Here is a 19,107-nt window from a genome sequence, read left to right as displayed (position 1 = left end):
TTGTGAACATACTCAAGCATTAAGTTTGATGCCAAGACTTTCAAAGTCTAGAACAAATCCAACTTCGAGCTTCTTTCAATATCAACCTTTAAATAATCACCAACACAAACCAAAACACATGCTTCTAAACCGGTGTTGGACACACCGCATCTCTGCTGCACCCATCGGCATCCGTGTCCGCTGTTACAGCTCTAATAACCATGGAATAACTCTCGACCAACCAATCCAATCCTACATATCTCGGAGTTCGGACCCCTACATCAACCTCTCAATCGAACACTACCTTCTCCAAAAATCACACCCGGACTCTTCGATCCTGTTTCTCTATGTCAACCGACCCAGTGTCATCATCGGACGCAATCAAAATCCATGGATGGAAGTAAACCTTGGTCTTCTGAACGCCGCATCAACACCTGCCAATTCGCCATCGAGGATTGAAAATGAACCTCCCGGCTTGGGAGATGTGGATCTAGTGCGCAGACGCAGCGGCGGCGGTACTGTTTTCCACGACGGTGGAAATGTAAACTGGACTGTCATTTCACCCGCCGCAACATTCACACGAGACAAACATGCAGAAATGGTGACTCGAGCCTTACGCTCCTGCGGTGTCTCTCGCTCCAGAGTCAATGAACGGCATGATATCGTATTAGACCAAGGAACTTCCGATTTCTCTGGTACATGGGGATCCGACGAAAACACACACTCCACACCCTGGCAAAGCGATACCATCCGCCCGTTGAAAGTTTCTGGGTCGGCGTATAAACTTACCAGAGCTAGGGCTTTACACCATGGTACCGCGTTGCTGAATTCGCCGAATTTACACACCATCCCTAGTTATTTGAGGAGTCCGGCGAAAAAGTTCATCAAAGGGAGGAGTGTGGATAGTGTTAGTTCGCCGGTTGGAAATATTTTACTTGGGAATGAGGAGTTTATTGAAAATGTGCAGAGGGAGTTTGGAGAATTGTATCGGGGTACTGGGAAGGCGGTGGGGTTGGGGGAGGAGTGTCTTGAGATTGAGGAGGTGAAGAAGGGGCATGCAGAGTTGACGGTATGTTTTACGTCTTTTGATGTAGGGAGATGTGATACTGATGTGACGACAGAGTTTGGACTGGACGTATTTGCAAACGCCACAATTCACCTTCTCAGATCTGCCATTGAAGCCAGAACAGAAGGAAGGAGAGATCGATTACTCGGATGCCAAGGTATGTTCTCTTCCTCCTCAACACGGTCTCCAGTTCTCCTATTGACAGAGATACAGTTCCGTTTGGATGTCCGCTACGGAGCGGTCACTGGATGCCAACTCAAGACCAAAGGAGCAACTGCGCAACAAAGCGAGCGTCTCGCCCAGATCTTGGAAAAACAACATCTACATGAGATCAAGGATTGGCAAGCTGTGTTCAAAGAAGCCGGTTCCGAGACCAAAGAAGCGATTGACATGGCCAAGTGGGTGCAGAGTATGCTTAGCATACCATCACAGTCATCTTGAACTACGAAGGTGGACAATGCAATCTCCCCGTTACCGTTCTTCTCACGAATTGAATATCATGTCGTCCTTTGCGTTATTGCTGAACTGCTTGTTCTCGAGATAGCGTGTTGCATTCCTTTTTCTTCCAATATTACATTACGCTGCTCATCAGGACTGACATATTGCCAGAATCTCGACACACGGAACGGCTTGTCCTGAAAGCTTCTGGGGTGTGGAAATCCATGTGGTGGTGTCGAAAGGTCTCTCTGTGTTGAGGGTTCTATGCAGTCCTTGTTTGCTTTTGGTGTCTACTTTCTGATCTTCTGCTCTGCTTGGCTCGGGAGCTGGTCTGGTTGGTAAGATCTGGTGTGTCGGTTTCGTTTGCCTGTATCGAGTCGTTATCGTGATCGCATTATCAATCTCCCAGGGACACTGGGGCAGTAGATGTGGCGTAGAAAGTGATATCCTATAGTTGAATTTTGCTTAATCAAATGAAGGTGACTGATGATAATCAAAGGCTCCTTCTGTGAAATGTATCCAGGCGCTGTAATGTTGCCGGCGGTCTGCTTCAGTGGGTCTTAGTCGTACTTGTTCACTATACCACACAGCTTCCTCAGCATCTCGTCCGAGAGAAACAAGCATAAGCATCCGGTAGCGAACTCAGGCAAAGATAGTTGGAACCAGCCCAAAAAACAGGCAAAGGAAACTTTTTGTGATTATTCTTTTCCAACCATGTCAAAGCGTCGTGACTTCATCCAGGTCATCTAAGCCGCAGACTCGTTCTTCTCGACCAGCTCGCCAACACCCAATTGACGACCGACCTTGACCTTCTTCAACAACTCTTGCTCCTCCTTGTTGTTGTTGTTCTTCCCCAAGCTGCCTACATCGTCACCTTCATCTGCAGCACCAGCACTGCTTTCCTCCTCTTCTCTGAAAGTCTCGTCGTCCCAGTCGCTAGGCTTGGGCTTCAAGTGGTCGAGGATCATCTTCATGCCGAAAGCGTCTTCACCGTCGGCGTAGTACTTGGCTTCCGTGCCGTCGACCTTGAAGCCGAGGGTGTCGCGGTAGAGGGCGAGTGCTGCCTTGTTGGAAACGCGGACGTGTAATGAGACGTATTTGGCACCGTAGGTCTCTGCCATTGCTCGTTCTGTTGTGTGTGTCTCTCGTCAGCGCTTGCTAGATCCTGAGCAGAGAGAAGTGGTACAAAACATACGACTTTGTCTCATCAGCTTCTCGGCAAGACCTAGTCTTCTGTGCGTGCGCATGACACTGAGAGAGGTAATGTGACCGTGAGGAACACCATCACTGGGCTCCTCTTCCATCTTTGCGAGAACGTAGCCGACGATCTTGGGTGGGTCGTAGGGTGTCTTTTGCGGGCGCGATACCTGGAAAGAAAGGCGACATGTATGAGCAATCTATTCTTTCTTCTTGCGGAGTGCTTGAATATGTATTCAATCGGAGGGGCGACACACATCGACGGCGACGTAGCTGAGTTGCGGCCAGCTCATGGCATGGTACATGTAGTATTTGCAAAAGTAGTTTTCTGGCAGGTTGGTGATGTTGGTCTGCTGGACATGAGGAATGTCGCTTGATCGGAGTACGCGGATATCCATGTTGGGCGGTTTGTTGTGTATTTCGATATAACAGAGCAGCTGTTCGCGATTCGACGACGAGGTCGGCGTCACACTTTCTGATGCTCGTGCCAAGCACTTTGGCGGGGGAGGCTTGACCGCCTTCTGAGCACGTGTTATGGTAGAGTAGAGAACTTGTCACCTCTTTCCTCTCCAGCATCACCCTCAAATCACACCTGCTAAAATGCACAAAGTCTCTCGTAATCCTCAAAAATTCCAGTGCGAGAGAAGACAAGTTGAGCCGCGACTGTGTATTTTGCTAACGAATGACTACAATGTCCATCTTCAACCTCATGTTCAGCCCTGACTCCGGCCTCGAGTCTAGCTCCGGCTCCTCCAAGTACGAAGTGTGTCAATGTCCCGTTCTCTTCTGGTGACTTGCCAAGCTCTTCTTGTTACCGCAGTACTTGTAACAGCCAGATCGTAAACAGCTGAAACTTAGGTCGTCGATGTGGCCTATCATGTGTTTGTCGAATACGAAGCGAAAAAGTGTCTCGTGGCCGCAATTATTCCAAGCGCACCGACACTTGAGATTTCCGAAGCTACGTTTGCCGAAAGGTTCGAGGCTACGTTTGCCAACGTGACTTATGGCATGGTTCTACGATAGGCATCAGTAACACGAAACGATTGCTGCCAGGCAGCAACTCACGTAGAGCTCGCGGGCCGTCTGAAGGGGTCTCGCTGGACAGTTTACCCAGTAGCAACGATGCGCCGCCATATCGTCGGTTCATAACTTCTTGACCGGCCGTTCAACGCTCGTGGTGGTAGATAGGTATGCAGAGGAACAAACAATGGTATGTCCTGAGGAGCAAACAATGTTTAGACACTCAGCTTGACAGCGAGTCTGGCGAGTTATGTCTGTATGGATGTATGAGATGGTTTCATTGTGGAGACGAGGAGAGGGGGAGATGGTATAGCTTACCGTATGGAGTCGTCCAAATGGATCAATCAGCGAGAGGGTCAAAGATGCCTGCTATCAATACCATTGATTATCGATGAGTGTTGATCGTTGAGGAAAACCGATGTTCGTTACGATGAATGTTGTGTGTCGAAGAAAAGCAGAGCCATCGAGAGAGATGGCTTGCTTTGATCTGATTCCATGGTCGTTCCTGCCTTTCGTCAAGTGTGATGCCACGAGACCGCCAGCACTCGCATCTTCCGCATCCGTCACGGCATAGGAAGCGATCGCGTGGATCGTTTGTGACACCAGCCGTCGGTAGAACACTCTTCTGATTTCTCATTTTATCATGTCTTGATGAGTACTAGGTAAGGAAAAGGACAAAGAAAATAGTATATCGTACACAGGGAGCAGCATGTTGATCCCTTGTCTGGATGCGTAGAGCTGTCAACGCACCTCCTCCCCAAACATGCTGGCATCATTCGAATGATCATTAACGTGCATAGAGGTACCCACCAAAAACCTCGAAACGCCTTATGAGGATAGCCTCGCCAGAACCATGTTGCCTATCCCAAAACTCCGCTTCGTGTTGTAATGCGCCCAAAAGATCGAGACGTGAAAAAGAAAGTCTAGCAAATATGCCATAACAAGCCATAAAGGCCGAGCAGCTGAGTTTACAAGAAGTACTCTCCTGTCCTTCCTCTGCCTGCAGGAACAGCACGTCTGTGATCTGGCACAGCGGAGAAGATGGTGAAGTCCGGCTCAAGATCTTCGCCAAGGGTCATGATACTGGCAACATTACCGCATCGGTAGCAGTAATTTGGTGCTGACCAAACAGTTACTACATCCTGGTTCTTGAAGTGATATTTGTAACCCTCGTTGACCAATTGATGTGCGCGTGCAATGAGTTGCAAACCGTTGACATGGTTGAACTGCATTCTGTGTAAGCAACATTCAGGGGTAAGATACCAAGCAATCAACATACCTCTGTTGCAACCTTGTCACCGAACAGCCATCCAGCACCTCTGGGACTGACGGCCCATGTATCGACTTCCTCAGGATCACTCCATACCAAGTCACAGAAAGCTCCCTCATGTGGAATCTCTTGGGCTCTCGCAACAACGCGAATCTGGTCCAATGTGCGGATCTCAGGACTCAAGCCACCGTGTACACACAGCACCTTGCCATCGACGATTGCAGCGAGAGCAAGAAAATCAAAGACCTGGCAACAAGACTTCCAGACCGAGGCATTTCCATACTTGGTCTGGCATTCTTCGTAGAAACCATAAACCTGAGTGATCTGTCTTGACTCGTGGTTTCCGCGTACAAGGGTGATGCGATCCGGGAACTTTGCCTTCAGGCACATGAGTAATGTGAAGGTCTCAAGGGAGAAGTATCCACGGTCAACAAAGTCTCCAAGGAAGATGAAGTTCTGCTTTCCGTTGTTGTTGCTGCTTGAACCGGGCTGCTTTTTCCGGGAAGCCTCAGGACTGCCTCCGATGCCACTGTCGCTGTCATCGTCGTCGTCTTCTTGGTCGGATTCGTCAATATCGCCACCTCCAGCAGGACCTCTGTGGTCGGATCCGCTGCTGCGACTCCTCACGCGACCCCTGAGTTCGCTTCCTTCTTGACCATCATCTCCTTCAAAGTCGTCACCAAGGTCGTCGGAAGCATTCGAGGCGGATGAGGTGTAGGCACTGTCACGTTGGAAACGACGCTTCATCTTGCGCTTAACACGAGGGTCGTTGATCTGGGACGGAGGCTCGATATCGGCAGCTGAGAAGCCTTTGGGCAGGGGCGATTTGGCAGGCTCAGGCTTCGGGGCTTCGGATTGAGGTTCATTCGGGTTGTTGTCGCAGGGCATGCCACCAGCAACGGCAAACAGCTCGAGCAAGTCATAGAATTGGCCGTGGATGTCGCCGCATACGGTTACTGGAGTGTTGACTGGTTGGATGTTGGACTCCTCCATCAGGCACTCTTTGACGATTTCGCACAAGCGCTTCATGTCGGCTTCGGGCAGGTACTTGCACTGCTTGGCCTGCTCGAGCCATTCGTCAGGGCCGGCGCCGGGAGACAGGCGGGCGGGGCCCGGTTGGGGGACTTGACTTTCTCTGGCCATGTTCTGTAGGCAGGTCCACGGCAGAGAAGGGCGTATGGGTGGTTTAGGGGGGTGTATGAGACAAAAAATGCGATGGTTTCATTCATGCCGGCGGCGTCAGCGTGTCACTTCGCGGGACCGGCGTGGTCTGTGCGTGGCTTCCCGCCGTCTATCTGTATCATGCTGAAGCGTCTTGAGCGTCTCTCCACACAGGGAAGGCGCATGATTGCACGTCTGCCAGCCTGAACTCTGTTGACTATTCCTCATGACCAGCGCGGCCTACCTATCCCCTTCCTAATGCCGCCCAAGCCCATGGTCGTTCTGGCCAAAAAGGGCGCCAATCACAACCATGCCGACTCACCGAGTCAGCCTCAACACCAGCATTCCGGCAAGCAGAACCACCAGCCCAAGAACACTGCCCGCTTGAAACTCCTTGTGCGTCGACTGCCTCCCGCCCTCACCAAGGATGAGTTTCTCAGCGCTCTCGGCGACGACTGGAAAGTGCCCAGCAACAAGATCGACTGGCTGGAATACCGATGTGGAAAGATCAAGGCTCCTGGAAAGACGTCCCTGCAGTCCCGCGCATACCTTCACTTGACCAACGAGCAGCACATCAAGCCCTTTGAGACTCACTTCTTGCAGCTCTCATTTCACGATGCGAAAGGCTCGCACAAGGATCCTCAGTTCAAGCAACTCCTGCCTTCTTTGGCCTTTGCTCCCAACCAGCGCATCCCTACCACGAAGCAGCGCCACGACGGTCGTCAAGGTACCATCGACCAGGATTCGGAATTTATCGCCTTCCTCGAGCGCGAGACCCAGCCTGTCACCAAACCTCTTTCCCTTGACCAGGCTCTTGCCCAGGAAAAGCCCAAAGACAAGGTTTCGTCTACCCCTCTGTTGGACGACTTGCGCGAGAAGAAGCAAAACAAGGCTAGGGCCAACCAGAAGCACAAGGAAGAGAAGCAGTCCGACAAGTCGCAGGCTAGAGGCCGCGACCACAAGTCCGACGCCAAACAGCCCGTCAAGCTCCTCGCAAAGGACAAGAAGAACCAGTCATCTCAACCTGCTGCTCCTACACCACCAGCTGCCTCTACCCCTACTTCAAGCCGCAAGCGTGAACGTGGTGCTCCCAACAACAACACCATCAAGTCTATGCTGCAGAGAGATCTTGGCTTGAACCCTCCTACCAAGCGTGGTGGAAAAGACACCTCTGCAGCAGCAGCAGCTTCCAAGACGACCTCTTCTGCACCTGCTGCTGAACCTGCTACTAATGCCGCCGCTACCCCAGCTAAACCAGCCAAATCAAGATCTGGCCGCAACAAGGAAAAGGCAGTCGCCCAGACGTCCGCACAGGAGAACTCGAAGCCTCCGACTCCTGCTCCCACTGGCATTCTGAAGAAGCCCGCTCACACTCCCGCTCCCAAGGCTCCCAAAGCTGCAAAAGGAAACAACGCCGCTGCTTCTGCACCAGCGTCGGCTCCTACACCTCCAAACAAGCAGCCCAAGGCATCAGCAAACTCGGCCAGCAGCACCACAAAGGCCTATCTGAAGCACGCCAATGCTTCTCAAGGCGTGACTGAGGCACTTCTTCTCGCTGCCTTGTCTACTTTCGGACCTGTCGTCAAGGTCGAGATTGACAAGCGCAAGGGCACTGCTCTTGCCGAGTTCAAAGACAACGAGGGTTTGAAAGCTGCCATGTCCAAGAAAAGCGTTCCAGTTGCTCAAGGTGCGGTTGAAGTGCTCGAGTACAAAGACAGACAGGCCTCAGGTGGTCGCAACGCTCAAGCCAGTAACAAGAACGCCGGTACCAATGCTCCGAACAGAGGCAGAGGAGGTCGTGCCAGGGGAGGTGCTGCCGGCAATGCCGCTGCTGCTGCTACCAATGGTAATGGCCAGGCTGTTGCTACTAATGGGAACAAGGCGGATGCTACTTGAGTGCCATGAATCACACGCGTGGCGCAGATTGCGCGCACTTTCCGACAAACCAGCAGATTAACATCAGCTTCATCGGCATCAAAGCTGCAAAGATATCCTACCTCAGAGATGAGTGCAGTTCAGGTAATCTGGATCGCATATCTCACTTCCGACCTCAGCAGCGTCTGCGCACTACCGAGGTCTGGATAGCACCTTTGCTTCAACATCTCTACGGATCCGCCTCCTTACCAATGATCCTGCAGGCCAAGCGGAACAAGGCGATGGTTTGCAAGGCCATGTCCCGCAAGAGATCTGAGGCCAGAGGGAGAAGAACGCACTCCTGCATTCACTTCTCAGGTCCCTTGGCTCGAGGTCTCATATGCTATCTGAGCTTGACTTCTTGCTCAAGGCGGCACAAGCTTCCACGGTATGCATATATCACAGAGCCAGACAGAAAAACTATATAGCCAGAACACTTTCGAGAAAATGCCAAAATTCAATACACTTCCATCAAACACTCGCCAAATTTATACGAGCTTTAAGGAGCGTACAGTAGATGCTGCATCTCACCAGTCCTTTTGCAAAGCCCGTCATTGTTTCAGCATTATCACCGCGCTGGGTATTGTAGATTACATGACACAGGAACGCGAGACAACTACATGGTTCGTTGATAGTCTTGTGGTTTGAGAGACAGCGAGGTTTGACAGAACAGTTGCACAACAGATGCCACATCCGTTACAACGTCAAAAAGTCATTATTCGTTCTTTGCGATCATCTAATGACGTCCGATAATTCACAAGTCGACTTCACGATTCAATTCAAGTCATGAGGTGAGATTAAAGATGTTTTTTTGGTTTTCGTTTTATGCGAGCCATGAACCAACCGAAGGCCATCTGTCCATCCTTCATGCCGTGCTACATCCATGAGAAAAAAGAAAGCAATCTTCAAAAACCGGTTTCCCTATGCTCTTGTGCGAGCATGCCACCCTCTCCGTTGCAAGTTTGATTTGCGGTTTTGCGTTTCGAGTGGTGGTGAAGAAATAAGAAAAGGGTTGAGGCGGAAAGAAAGAATCGTGAATCTTCTTTTACATGATCTCGTCCTCCATGGTGGCATCGCCAGTAGCGGGAGTTGCGGCGGGTGCAGGTGCGCCGTTAGTGTTGGCGGCAGGTGCGACAGCGTTGGGGTCGAAGTACTCGCTCATCTCAGCATCAAGTTCCTCGACGGTCTTGGGCTTGGGACGGCCAGCACGACCAGCCTTGCGACCAGCACGACCGGCGGCCTTGGTAGCACCACCAGCAGCGGCGGCAGGCTTGGGTGCTGCGGCAGCTGATTTGGGCTTGTTGTTCTCCTTCTTTGCCTTTGGTGCCCTGAACAAATGGTCAGACGGGTGTCGGTATAGGATCACGCAGTTACACTTACTGGATACGGTCACCGAGAGACTTGGGTGCAGAAGGAGTGGGGGCGAACTTAGCACCAAGGATGACCTCGATCTGTTGACTGTGTCAGCAAGTGTCCAGTCTTTGGAGCACGATCCAGATTGAGCATACCTTCATGGGCTTGCCGTCGACCTTGACGGAGTCGAGCTTCTTGGCAGCTTCGGCTGCGTGATGTGCCTGGGAGAAGATGATGGTGGCGACGCCCACACTACGGCCGTTCTTGTTGTAGTTGAGGAGGACCTTCTTGACGGGTCCAACGCTCTGTGAGAAGTATTCCTGAAGGCGAGGTGTTAGTCCACATCTGGAGGTAGTTTGAATCGCAACGGGTATCCATAATCCAGCGGACGGCAGAGCAAGGCCAGGCATGAGCATTCGGCATGTCAAGTTTGGTACTTGAGCACCAATGAGCGAGCAGCAGAAATTAGTATCCGAAACACAGCATAATCCGTCAACCACTCAACATCCCACTGGGTCTCTCGAAGACGGCATACACCCCAGTGTGTAAGAGGAGTCGCGTATGGCCCCATCAAGCCAGCATCGAAGATCCATGAACCCACACGGTCTTCGATGATTGATCTAGGCGTACTCATGCGCCATGTGAGAATTCAAGAATGGTCCGCGGCCTAAAACCTGTGCCAGATAAGACGCAACTCTCAGGTGTGCGACCCAAGAAGTTCGGCGTGTCTGCTGCTGTGCTCATTGATGCTCGGTCGAATTGTCCTCGGAACGCAGGCGCCGGGATCAATCAGGAACGAACCGTGGCGTTCTGGACATATGTCCAAGCCTCATGACCTTCAACGCTTGCACCTATCTGGATGAATCTGCTTGCCAAGCAGTACATTGCCGAGTATAGGTTTCTTGCAAAGCGCGCGTGCTACTCGGTTCCGTCTTCGCATTGCATCAAGCCTTGACAGGCGAGCAAAGTGCTAGGAATGAGTGCATCTGGTCTGGCAGTACTCGTGGACGAGCATGTATGTAGATGCTCTTGCCAACTCCAAGGAAGGGAAAGGAAGGCGCAATGTAGGTACGATCGAAAGAAAGAGTCGCGCAAAATGGACCATTTATCCGTTCGGCCATGTATCGGTCAACGTACCTTAATCTGCTGCTCCGTAACATCGGAAGGCTGATTGTATTAGCGGATGCAATTCGGCGGAGGATGCAGGTCGACATACCAGGTTGCTGACAATGATCTTGCTTTCTCCAGTAGCGGGAAGAGCGGCACCAGCGAGGGCGGCAGCGGCGTTGTGAGCCTTAGGTTGACGACCGGCGGGCTTTGTGGGAGCGGTGTTCTTGGCGACACCTCCGGTAGAGACTCTGGGCTTGTTGGAGCGGCGAGTGCGACGAGCGTCGTTGCGGCGAGTGCCGGCAATCTCTTCGAGACTCTGGTCAAGCTTGGAAGACATATTGTATGTGTGTTTGCGAGGAAGGTATGTGTGAGTTATGGATGTTTGAGCGCGAAAAGCTGGCTACCGTATGATAACAGGAAGCCTGGATGAAAGTCGACGTGTGGCGACGAAGTGATTATAGAAGAGAGAGATTCGAGTGAGTTGGCAAAGCGTAGATGCGATGTCTCTTGATGAGGTTGGTATGTAAGACGTGGAGTCGAACGGGCTGAAAGTGGTGTGGCTTGTCGCAAAGTCGTCGCGTGAGCGGCAATGGAGCGCGAGTTGGTGAGACGCGACGCGAGATTAAGAACGAGTTGCGACGAAGATGGATGGAGAAACACGGATAAAAGTGTCTCTGTGAGGTGGGTTTGATGGAAGTGAGAAGGGAAAGGAGAGTGTCGAAGAGAGTTGGGGAAGGAGCGAGGCAGCTCTCTAGCGCCCCAGCACAGACCGCTTTCGTCGTCGTAGCCTAATCCGGCCCATCGCTATTAACATGCGATACCAAGTCGAGCTGTTATTGTCTCTCAATGGAACGAGTCGACTTTGACTATTGAGTCGTCGTCGAATTGAAGTCTTGTCTCGGTCGAATTGTGTCTCGGATTTCAGTGCAGTCTCACTTCGGTTTCATCTCGTCTCTTAGCATGCATGACTGTAAACAAACCACCCATGGAAGTAAGGTATCGTAGTATTGTGGTAATAGGTTCGGTCGGAGAATATGCGCAATTAGAAGAGAACACCAAAACCCGTTCCTGTCGTCCATCGCGCCCAAACGCCGTGTAGTGACTGTCCATCTCTAACTCTTCAGGGCCTCGAGGCGCCCTCTCATCTGAGCAAGCAGTTCCTCTTGGTCTTCCTCCTCCTCGGGTTCGGCCGCCTGGACAGGAGGGAGATCCAGTGGTTGTGCATTCGTAGGTAGTTTGTCCTTGAGCACCTCGCTGAGCACCTTGTCGACCTCGCTCTCTGCCTCTTCCTCCTCATCTTCCAACAGTTCGTTGTCGGGCAGACTGTCACCTATCATCTCCTCGATAATGCCCGCCTTCATCAACTCTTGACTCAATTCTCGCATGGTGCCAGTCAACTCGGGTAGGCGCACCAAAGTGTTGACGTCCTTCATGATTCCAACACTTGCTTTGATGCTTCCCTCGATCTTCCGTACCGAGAAGGCTTCGTTGATTTGCATGCCTACACTTTGCAGTTGTGCCTGGCTGGTAGCCAACCTCGCGCTCTGCTTGCGCACTCTTATGAGCTCTCGTGCGAAGGTGCGGGTTTCCTGGGCGGCCTGTTTTGCTTGCGAAGGGTTGCGCTGGGCACGTTTGGCGGCTTGGGTGATGAAGGTCTTGGTCTTGCCTTCCAGCTGCTTCAACTTTTGAATTTCGCGATCGAGCTGGCGAGTTTGTTGGCGCATCAGGGTATTACATTTTCTTTTCTGCGACTATTAGACAGACTGCGACAGCAGAGAGGTGCGAATGCTGGCTAACCTGCTCCTCGGGAGTCGGGCCCCAGAGGAAGCTCTTTACCGACTGCATGCTTGAGGATGGTATGATTTATAGCCCTGGTTCATAGCATGTCAGAGCGCTATGGATGTCGTCAAAACACCTCGGACACGCAAGTGAGGATGAGTGAGGGAATGAGTGAGTTCGTACATTGGACAAGCACGCTGCCTTGGCTACTATCGCTATCGGCAAGTGCTTGGCATACGTGTGTTCGGCCGCCCTCCCCCGCGATCAAAGCATCAAAGCTCCAAGAGCTTTCAGCAGCCTCGACAGGACGCTTCACATCTGTGATAATTCGAAAACATTATATTGCTGTGTTGCATCGGAAGCGTGCGCATTACATAGCTCGCTGTTCAGTAAGTTCCATTTCCATGCGGGTTGGCTGTTTGTTATCTGTTTGCGTGGAACAACATTCGGCGGATTCCATTTGCTTCGCGTGTATTCTAGACTGCGACCCCACAGAAACGAGCGACTGACGACTTGCAAGGTCTTTTCTAGACTCCCGACCATAATACTCAACAACAAAGACATCTTCGTCGTATTTCATTCCAATCTCCCATACACAGCATCATACATCATGGAGCAACCTACCAACACTACCGACGTCAAGGGCTTGAAGCAGATGGTCCCCGAGGGTATGCCGCCCCATGTTGAATTGACTGCTTGCGAAACATGCTAACTCCCACGCGCAGTCACCTGGGCCCAGCGCTCATCCACCACTGAGCCCGAGAAGAACCACATCTACATGACCATCGTTGTCCCCGATGTCAAGCCTGAGAACCTGAAGCTCGACCTGCAATCTTCATCGCTCGAATTCACCGGTTACTCAGAGAGCAAGAAGGCCACTTACCACGTCAAGATGGACCTTTTCGCCGAGATCGACCCCAAGGAGAGCAAGATCAACCACTCTTCCCGCTGGGTTGAGCTGGTCCTCAGAAAGAAGGAGCTCAAGGAGGAGTACTGGCCCCGTCTCCTCAAGGACAAGCAAAAGGTTCACTACCTCAAGACCAACTTCGACAAGGTACGCGCTTCTCTTCCAGACTATTGTCTTTCGACGCATACTGACTTCTTCACTAGTGGGTCGACGAGGATGAGCAGGACGCCGTTCCCGAGGACGACGACTACATGGCCCGCATGGGTGGCATGGGTGGTGCCGGCGGCATGGGCGGCGGTATGGAGGGTATGGGCGGCATGGGCGGTGACGGTGGCTTTGGCGGCATAGACTTCTCCAAGCTTGGTGGCGGCGCTGGTGGTGCCGGTGGCATGCCCGACCTCAGTGCTCTTCAGGGTATGATGGGCGGCATGGGAGGTGGTATGCCTGGCATGGGTGGCGACGAGGGCGAAGACGACGACGATGACGACGACATGCCGGAACTTGAAGAGACTGAGGAGGCCAACGCTGGTGCCTCCAAGTCGAGCAAGATCGAGGAGGTCGAGTAAAGAAGTCGCCTCGGATTGATACCCTCCATTACTTGGAAAAGTAATTATGAACCGTTAATGACGAAAAAGCGCTCCAGCAGCATTCGGACATAGAGACGAACCATAATCACCACGAAGCTCAATGAGATACCAAATTAGTTCATATCGACATAAAGACGCGTCTACTATTGAGTGTTTGTATATGTGTCTTGCAAGATCAGGTATTCTGGTTAAAGTTCATGCTGTACCCTCCACTGTTCTCGTCTTTTACAAACTGGAAGTTGTTGGTACTCAGACCAAATGGCTTCAGAATGCTGTTTCCGAGGCCCTTTAGCTTGCCCATCATCTCGGCCATTTCTTTGGATTTGGCATCTTCCAGCTTGGGACCGATTTCAGCCATTGACTTTTGTACAGTCTTCTTGTCCATTGGTGATAGGTTTGTTACCGTTGCAAGGAACGTGTAGTCTAAGAGGAAGTCAGACTTGTATTGCCGTGTCTTTTCGTAGAGGACAGTGTTACCTTCGTATGCTCCTTGTAGAGCAGCCCACCCACCGGTCTCTGATCTAGCTTTGGCCCGCCTTAGGAAGGCTTTGACGCGAATCTTCTGTACATCATCTCGTGTCCTGCCACTCTTCTCTAGAGCTTCGATCTTCTCTGCTGTCTCGTCGTCGATTTCCTCGACGGCCGATGGTGCCGACTGGGTCTGAAGCTTGCCCTGACCAGTACCCTGTGACTCCTTGGGTTTTGGTAGAGGATCGATCCGCTCTAGTGCTTCTATGCTCTTTGTAGCGCTGTCGATGGCTTCTTTCCATTGTTCCGACTTGATGTGACAGGCGGCAATGTTCGAGTGTAGTACGGCGAGTTCGTACTCGAGGTAGTTGGGACATGATGAGAGGGCGCGATCGTACGTCTGGACTGCTTCCTCGAAGGAGCCGTGAGCAAATAGAGAATTGGCATCCGCTTTGAGTTTGTTGGACTCTGCTAATAACGACTTCCGATCATCAGCGCGTGATACAGCAAGCGGCGGTGTCTGCGACGTACAGCTTCCTCTTTCGGGGAGAAACGTGAGCCGGAGGGCGGATGGCCAGTGTCTTGCCCGCTCACATGGTGTGAGGATCTAGCCGAGACGAAACTCTTGTCGTCGTCTGAAGGGTAGTCTTCTCCTGACATGGTCGATCTCGTAGAGCAGACACTCTGAGCGGACTCATGTCAACAATAAAATGTTCGGATGACGTATCCGTCGTTGGTCGCATCGCGCATGTGAAGGCCTTGGCAGCCTGGAGCGCTCCTTCTCGCGTCTTGATAGAGACCTTATCGACTGATTGAGCAGCGAATCAGCCATCTTCAACTTATCGACCTTTCTCGACTCCGATCATGGATTCAGAAGGTAACTCGGGTACATCTACTCCTAATTCCCGCTTCACCACCCAGGCAAAGACGGCCGATGACATTTTGTCGGCGCAAACCGTCGGTCTTGTCCAACTCGACGATTTTAGGAAACGAAGAGCAGATGCCATAGACGCAAAGGAACGAGAAGCACTGGAATCTGGTCGTGCCACTCCTGCCAGTGCAACAGACAGCTCGTACGTATACACCCGTCCTGTCAAGAAATCATGGCCAACAGAACAAGTGCAGTGACCCGACGTTCAAGCCATCCAAGAAGAAACGCAAGACTGTCAAGAAAGGCGCCCTGTCGTTCGGCAACGATGAAGACAACGACAGTCAGACACCGACCGAATCGTTGAAGTCTCGCTCAAGCACACCTGCAGCCACAAAAGAAGACAAGATCAACGAGGAAGATGACAGTCCACCTATCAAGAAGCGCCTCGCTGCGAACTCAAGTGTCGGCTTCATGGCCAAATCCATGTCAAAGTCAGCCCTCTTGCGTGAGGCACAGACACGGGAACAACTTCGTAAAGACTTTCTCGTCATGCAGGAAGCAGTCAAGCAGACGGACTTCCTGCTCCCTTTTGTCTTCTACGACGGCACAAACATCCCTGGGGGCCAATGCCGCATGAAGAAGGGGGACATGGTCTGGCTGTTCCTCGATCGAGCAAGGAAGGTTGGTGCAGAAGTCGGAGGCAGCGACAAGGCTCGACGTGAGTGGGCCCGCGTTGGCGTCGACGACCTGATGCTGGTCAAGGGCGATATCATCATACCTCATGTACGTTTCCATCCATGTCTCAGCATGCAGCTTACTGACGGCATGCCAGCACTATGAGTTCTACTATTTCATGGTCAACAAGACGATCGGCTACAATGGCCCGCTGTTCCCTCACTCTGCGGAACCGACAGCGAATACTCCCCTCGACACCTCGGCTTCTGCCCCAGCGGGAGGTTTGTCAATTCCTACCGCTCCATCCAAGACATCCAAGGCGCAGATGCAGTCACCCGCCGTTCCTGACGCCGACCTCGAGGGCTTCGGCGACGACTCAAACTCGACAAAGGTCGTCGATCGACGCTGGTACGAGAGGAACAAGCACATTTTTCCTGCCAGCACATGGGAAGACTTCGACCCGACAAAGGACTATACCAGTCATGTGCGCAAGGACGTGAACGGTAACGCTTTCTTCTTTTCGTCATGAGGTCAACACCACCCTCAATTTCCGGATCTTTCTCCTATTGGCTCGTGCCCAATAAACATGGCCTCATCGCACTTGGTATTTGCTCAAACCGTCTGCAGACTCTTGTAAGTTACGTCGTGCATCTGTAGCAGGAGATGTTGAATCTTGGATCAAATGAGAACTCCCTGCGCCCCTTCTCCGCACCCAAGGGTACGGCCCCGCACCTGCATTGAACATCACATCCCGACCTCGAAGCGAGGTACGGACATGCAGTCGCTGGGACCATACAGGAACCATGCCGTTGATGTGAGTAGTCATGATTCGTCCCGTCAGTGTTATGAGGAGAAACAACGAGATGAACCGGTCCGTGCCGTGCTTTCCAGGCCTGTTCCGTCCGGTAGTTTCTGTGTAACTCGGTTTTCTTCCAAAGGTTCCACCTATTTATGGCCGCCTCTTCTGCACGTGCTCGATCGGGATGTATGCAACATCCCGTCCGACCAGATCCAATCGTTACATGCACAGCCCAGCCTTGCACGGCACTTCCAAGACATCTTGAAATTCACGAACCTAGGGCACGCCTGCGATACTTGGTAGTATCATTGGGACATTCTCTGTTACTCTGCTCGACACTCGTGTTCGACTTCCTTGTCTGCTCATATTGGACTACTTGGTTGAGAAGCGGTCTGTAAGCGGAAGCAGTCAGCAAAGCGGTTGGTCTTTAGCACTCGCAATTCGGTCGCCTCCATAGCACAAAAATCTAACAATGGATCTCCTCGTCGCACTGCGCTGCTTACTTGGACCTAGGAATATTCCGAGTCGATGATCTTTAAAGTCCGATGCCAGGCACAAAGAAAAGCATATCTTTGTGCCTGACAGAGGGAGTGGTGGACCCGCTCAGTTGCACGACGCATCCGATCCCGGCGTAGAGACATTCTCGAGATGATCTTGTAAGCTATTGAAACTACTTCTCACCTCCTCATGCGTGTGGTGATGGAGTGCACAACAAACCCAATGCTTTGGTACCCGTTTCGATGATTGGAATTGCAGTACGGCGAATCAATGTCTCTACGAGGATACTTTGCCAATACAGCTTGCATCTTGCATTCTGCATCACGTTTGCAGCTTGCACGGGAGTTACTTCCCAGGACTTGAGTAGTCGGGTCTCGAATGTTGTATGACCACCACGCTAGAGAATCGATGGGGGAAGCGATAATACGTGCTGCATTATGGGAGTCAAGATGGCATCATACCTGATGGTGAGGGGCTCTGTCGAAGATATAAAGACAGCCTTCCATGTTCACTGTCAAAAGGTATCCTCAACAACAATCTCAAGACAAAGCAACAACAGCACCATTCCCTCGCTCATACACTATCGTTTCACTATCCCCCCAGACCACTCTCAAGATGTTCTTCAACACCCAAGTCGCGGTTGCAGCTCTGCTCGCTTCCAGGTAGGACATTTGATCGAAAGCAAGCCATCTCGAACTAACACTCTGCAGCTTCGCTGTCGCTCTGCCTTACGACACGTTCGCTCCCAGCAGTACTAGCTCCAAGGAGATCAAGACGACTTCTTCCTCCGCCGGCTACGGTGGCTTCCCTACCCCTTCTTCCAGCACCTACGTAGAGACCACCACGAAGAAGACTGAGACCAAGACTTCCGATACCAAGACTTACGAAACCAAGACTTCTGAAACTAAGAAGACTTCCGAAACCAAAACGTACGAAACCAAGACTTCGGAGACCAAGACTGCTCCTACTTCGAGCACCTACAGCAAGACGACTGAAACCAAGTCTACTCCGGTCACCTACCCAGTGACCACTTCCAAGACGAAGACTACTGAGACCAAGTCTACTGAAACCAAGAGTTCTTCAAAGTCGAGCAGCTCCAGCTACTCTAAGAGCAGCAGCTCAAGCTACTCCAAGTCTTCTTCGAGCACCGCAAAGACCACCGCAAAGACCACGCCTGTCACTTCTTGCAAGACTGAATACGTCACTTCCACTTCCGTCGGCCAAAAGACCACAATCACCTACACCGCAACTACGGTCTACGTCCCCTACCCAACCGTCTCCAGCTACACCAGCACTTCCATCTACGTCTCCACCGGCTACACCACAATCACCAAGCCCACAACCTCTACAATCACCAAACCCGTGATCACCGAAAAGACGTCCTACTCCACCTACGTGATCACCACTTCCAAGCCCGTCGTCGTTACCGAAACCGGCTACGAAACCAAGACCGAAACCGGAGTCGCTACCGAGACCAAGCCGGTTGAAAAGACAGAGACTAAGACTGTGACTGAGGTCAAGACTATTACTGTCAGCAAGCCTGAAGTTGAGAGCAAGACTATTACTGTTACTGTGCCTTATACTAGCGTCTACACTACCGGCAAGCAGGTTTGCAGCACCGTTCCTGCTATCCCTACTTACGGCGGTGGCGGTTACTAAAGACTGCTGATCTTTCGAGCCTTGCGCACTGAGGGATGAGATGAGATGAGATGGGATGTTCAGGGTGTTTCTTTTGTCTGTCGATTTGCACAAAACACACACACTCCTTATATTGTTGATGATGCTTTTTACTTTCGGATTTTTCCTCTTCGATTCTCCTTGATGGAACTTTTTGACTCTGATTTCGTTTTTCTCTTTGGCTTCAGATAGTGCTTTTGATTTAGTACTTATACTGGCAATAAAACGGTCCTACTTATACACCGATATACATTGAGCGAATGTTCTTGACAACTACCTGTGATGGCTCGTGCAAAAGTAGCCGAGCAACACGGTGATATGCTTCGCTAGGCCCTTCT

General features: G+C 51.6%; 11 protein-coding genes across 11 annotated transcripts; 5 read left to right on the top strand and 6 right to left on the bottom strand.

Moving 5' to 3' along the window:
- Positions 1–118: 118 nt before the first annotated feature.
- M438DRAFT_267150 (uncharacterized protein) lies at positions 119–1,247 on the top strand (the record flags this gene model as incomplete). The annotated part of the gene is made up of 2 exons (XM_029900159.1): positions 119–1,048; positions 1,101–1,247. The coding sequence occupies 2 exons, from the start codon at positions 119–121 to the stop codon at positions 1,245–1,247; spliced, it is 1,077 nt and encodes a 358-aa protein (XP_029763774.1).
- Positions 1,248–1,749: 502 nt separating this feature from the next.
- M438DRAFT_342727 (acyl-CoA N-acyltransferase) lies at positions 1,750–3,022 on the bottom strand. The gene is made up of 3 exons (XM_029904824.1): positions 2,938–3,022; positions 2,679–2,850; positions 1,750–2,612 (listed from the first exon to the last, which is right to left on the bottom strand). Exons 1-3 carry the CDS (start codon positions 2,983–2,985, stop codon positions 2,230–2,232), a joined length of 603 nt encoding a protein of 200 aa, XP_029763773.1. The 5' UTR covers positions 2,986–3,022; the 3' UTR covers positions 1,750–2,229.
- A 282-nt stretch (positions 3,023–3,304) lies between these two features.
- M438DRAFT_127828 (uncharacterized protein) lies at positions 3,305–3,917 on the bottom strand. The gene is made up of 2 exons (XM_029898804.1): positions 3,746–3,917; positions 3,305–3,694 (listed from the first exon to the last, which is right to left on the bottom strand). Exons 1-2 carry the CDS (start codon positions 3,812–3,814, stop codon positions 3,449–3,451), a joined length of 315 nt encoding a protein of 104 aa, XP_029763772.1. The 5' UTR covers positions 3,815–3,917; the 3' UTR covers positions 3,305–3,448.
- Positions 3,918–4,668: 751 nt separating this feature from the next.
- On the bottom strand, positions 4,669–6,113 carry M438DRAFT_371965 (Metallo-dependent phosphatase; the record flags this gene model as incomplete). The annotated part of the gene is made up of 2 exons (XM_029908317.1): positions 4,669–4,926; positions 4,980–6,113. 2 exons carry the CDS (start codon positions 6,111–6,113, stop codon positions 4,669–4,671), a joined length of 1,392 nt encoding a protein of 463 aa, XP_029763771.1.
- A 435-nt stretch (positions 6,114–6,548) lies between these two features.
- M438DRAFT_257166 (uncharacterized protein) lies at positions 6,549–7,856 on the top strand (the record flags this gene model as incomplete). Its single annotated transcript, XM_029899728.1, has 2 exons — positions 6,549–7,212; positions 7,390–7,856. Coding segments are annotated over 2 exons (1,131 nt in total), but the record flags the coding sequence as incomplete, so codon positions are not given.
- A 1,234-nt stretch (positions 7,857–9,090) lies between these two features.
- On the bottom strand, positions 9,091–10,845 carry M438DRAFT_371963 (uncharacterized protein; the record flags this gene model as incomplete). The annotated part of the gene is made up of 5 exons (XM_029908316.1): positions 9,091–9,373; positions 9,426–9,496; positions 9,554–9,718; positions 10,536–10,565; positions 10,615–10,845. 5 exons carry the CDS (start codon positions 10,843–10,845, stop codon positions 9,091–9,093), a joined length of 780 nt encoding a protein of 259 aa, XP_029763769.1.
- A 434-nt stretch (positions 10,846–11,279) lies between these two features.
- On the bottom strand, positions 11,280–12,676 carry M438DRAFT_128312 (uncharacterized protein). The gene is made up of 2 exons (XM_029898805.1): positions 12,306–12,676; positions 11,280–12,253 (listed from the first exon to the last, which is right to left on the bottom strand). Exons 1-2 carry the CDS (start codon positions 12,351–12,353, stop codon positions 11,621–11,623), a joined length of 681 nt encoding a protein of 226 aa, XP_029763768.1. The 5' UTR covers positions 12,354–12,676; the 3' UTR covers positions 11,280–11,620.
- A 221-nt stretch (positions 12,677–12,897) lies between these two features.
- On the top strand, positions 12,898–13,760 carry M438DRAFT_371961 (HSP20-like chaperone; the record flags this gene model as incomplete). Its single annotated transcript, XM_029908315.1, has 3 exons — positions 12,898–12,955; positions 13,013–13,341; positions 13,398–13,760. 3 exons carry the CDS (start codon positions 12,898–12,900, stop codon positions 13,758–13,760), a joined length of 750 nt encoding a protein of 249 aa, XP_029763767.1.
- Positions 13,761–13,956: 196 nt separating this feature from the next.
- Positions 13,957–14,909, bottom strand: M438DRAFT_371960 (putative tetratricopeptide repeat protein 1; the record flags this gene model as incomplete). The annotated part of the gene is made up of 3 exons (XM_029908314.1): positions 13,957–14,204; positions 14,259–14,730; positions 14,781–14,909. 3 exons carry the CDS (start codon positions 14,907–14,909, stop codon positions 13,957–13,959), a joined length of 849 nt encoding a protein of 282 aa, XP_029763766.1.
- A 204-nt stretch (positions 14,910–15,113) lies between these two features.
- Positions 15,114–16,324, top strand: M438DRAFT_352391 (XAP5-domain-containing protein; the record flags this gene model as incomplete). The annotated part of the gene is made up of 3 exons (XM_029906788.1): positions 15,114–15,326; positions 15,364–15,903; positions 15,953–16,324. The coding sequence occupies 3 exons, from the start codon at positions 15,114–15,116 to the stop codon at positions 16,322–16,324; spliced, it is 1,125 nt and encodes a 374-aa protein (XP_029763765.1).
- A 923-nt stretch (positions 16,325–17,247) lies between these two features.
- M438DRAFT_127803 (uncharacterized protein) lies at positions 17,248–18,929 on the top strand. The gene is made up of 2 exons (XM_029898803.1): positions 17,248–17,754; positions 17,803–18,929. Exons 1-2 carry the CDS (start codon positions 17,597–17,599, stop codon positions 18,749–18,751), a joined length of 1,107 nt encoding a protein of 368 aa, XP_029763764.1. The 5' UTR covers positions 17,248–17,596; the 3' UTR covers positions 18,752–18,929.
- The last annotated feature ends 178 nt before the right edge of the window (positions 18,930–19,107 follow it).

Source organism: Aureobasidium pullulans (genome assembly GCF_000721785.1).
Source record: "Aureobasidium pullulans EXF-150 unplaced genomic scaffold scaffold_3, whole genome shotgun sequence".
Lineage (NCBI taxonomy): Eukaryota > Fungi > Ascomycota > Dothideomycetes > Dothideales > Saccotheciaceae > Aureobasidium > Aureobasidium pullulans.
The sequence above is the reverse complement of the archived record's forward strand: the minus strand, read 5'-3'. Positions and strand labels throughout refer to the sequence as shown.

Coding starts and splice junctions, on each gene's coding strand:
- M438DRAFT_127803 (XM_029898803.1), top strand. CDS start 17,597: ATGTTCACTGTCAAAAGGTATCCTCAACAACAATCTCAAGACAAAGCA. Junction 17,755..17,802: donor GCAGCTCTGCTCGCTTCCAG/GTAGGACATTTG, acceptor AACACTCTGCAG/CTTCGCTGTCGCTCTGCCTT.
- M438DRAFT_342727 (XM_029904824.1), bottom strand. CDS start 2,985: ATGTACCATGCCATGAGCTGGCCGCAACTCAGCTACGTCGCCGTCGAT. Junction 2,851..2,937: donor TCAGCTACGTCGCCGTCGAT/GTGTGTCGCCCC, acceptor CTTTCTTTCCAG/GTATCGCGCCCGCAAAAGAC. Junction 2,613..2,678: donor GAAGCTGATGAGACAAAGTC/GTATGTTTTGTA, acceptor CACACACAACAG/AACGAGCAATGGCAGAGACC.
- M438DRAFT_127828 (XM_029898804.1), bottom strand. CDS start 3,814: ATGGCGGCGCATCGTTGCTACTGGGTAAACTGTCCAGCGAGACCCCTT. Junction 3,695..3,745: donor AGACGGCCCGCGAGCTCTAC/GTGAGTTGCTGC, acceptor TGCCTATCGTAG/AACCATGCCATAAGTCACGT.
- M438DRAFT_128312 (XM_029898805.1), bottom strand. CDS start 12,353: ATGCAGTCGGTAAAGAGCTTCCTCTGGGGCCCGACTCCCGAGGAGCAG. Junction 12,254..12,305: donor GCCCGACTCCCGAGGAGCAG/GTTAGCCAGCAT, acceptor TAATAGTCGCAG/AAAAGAAAATGTAATACCCT.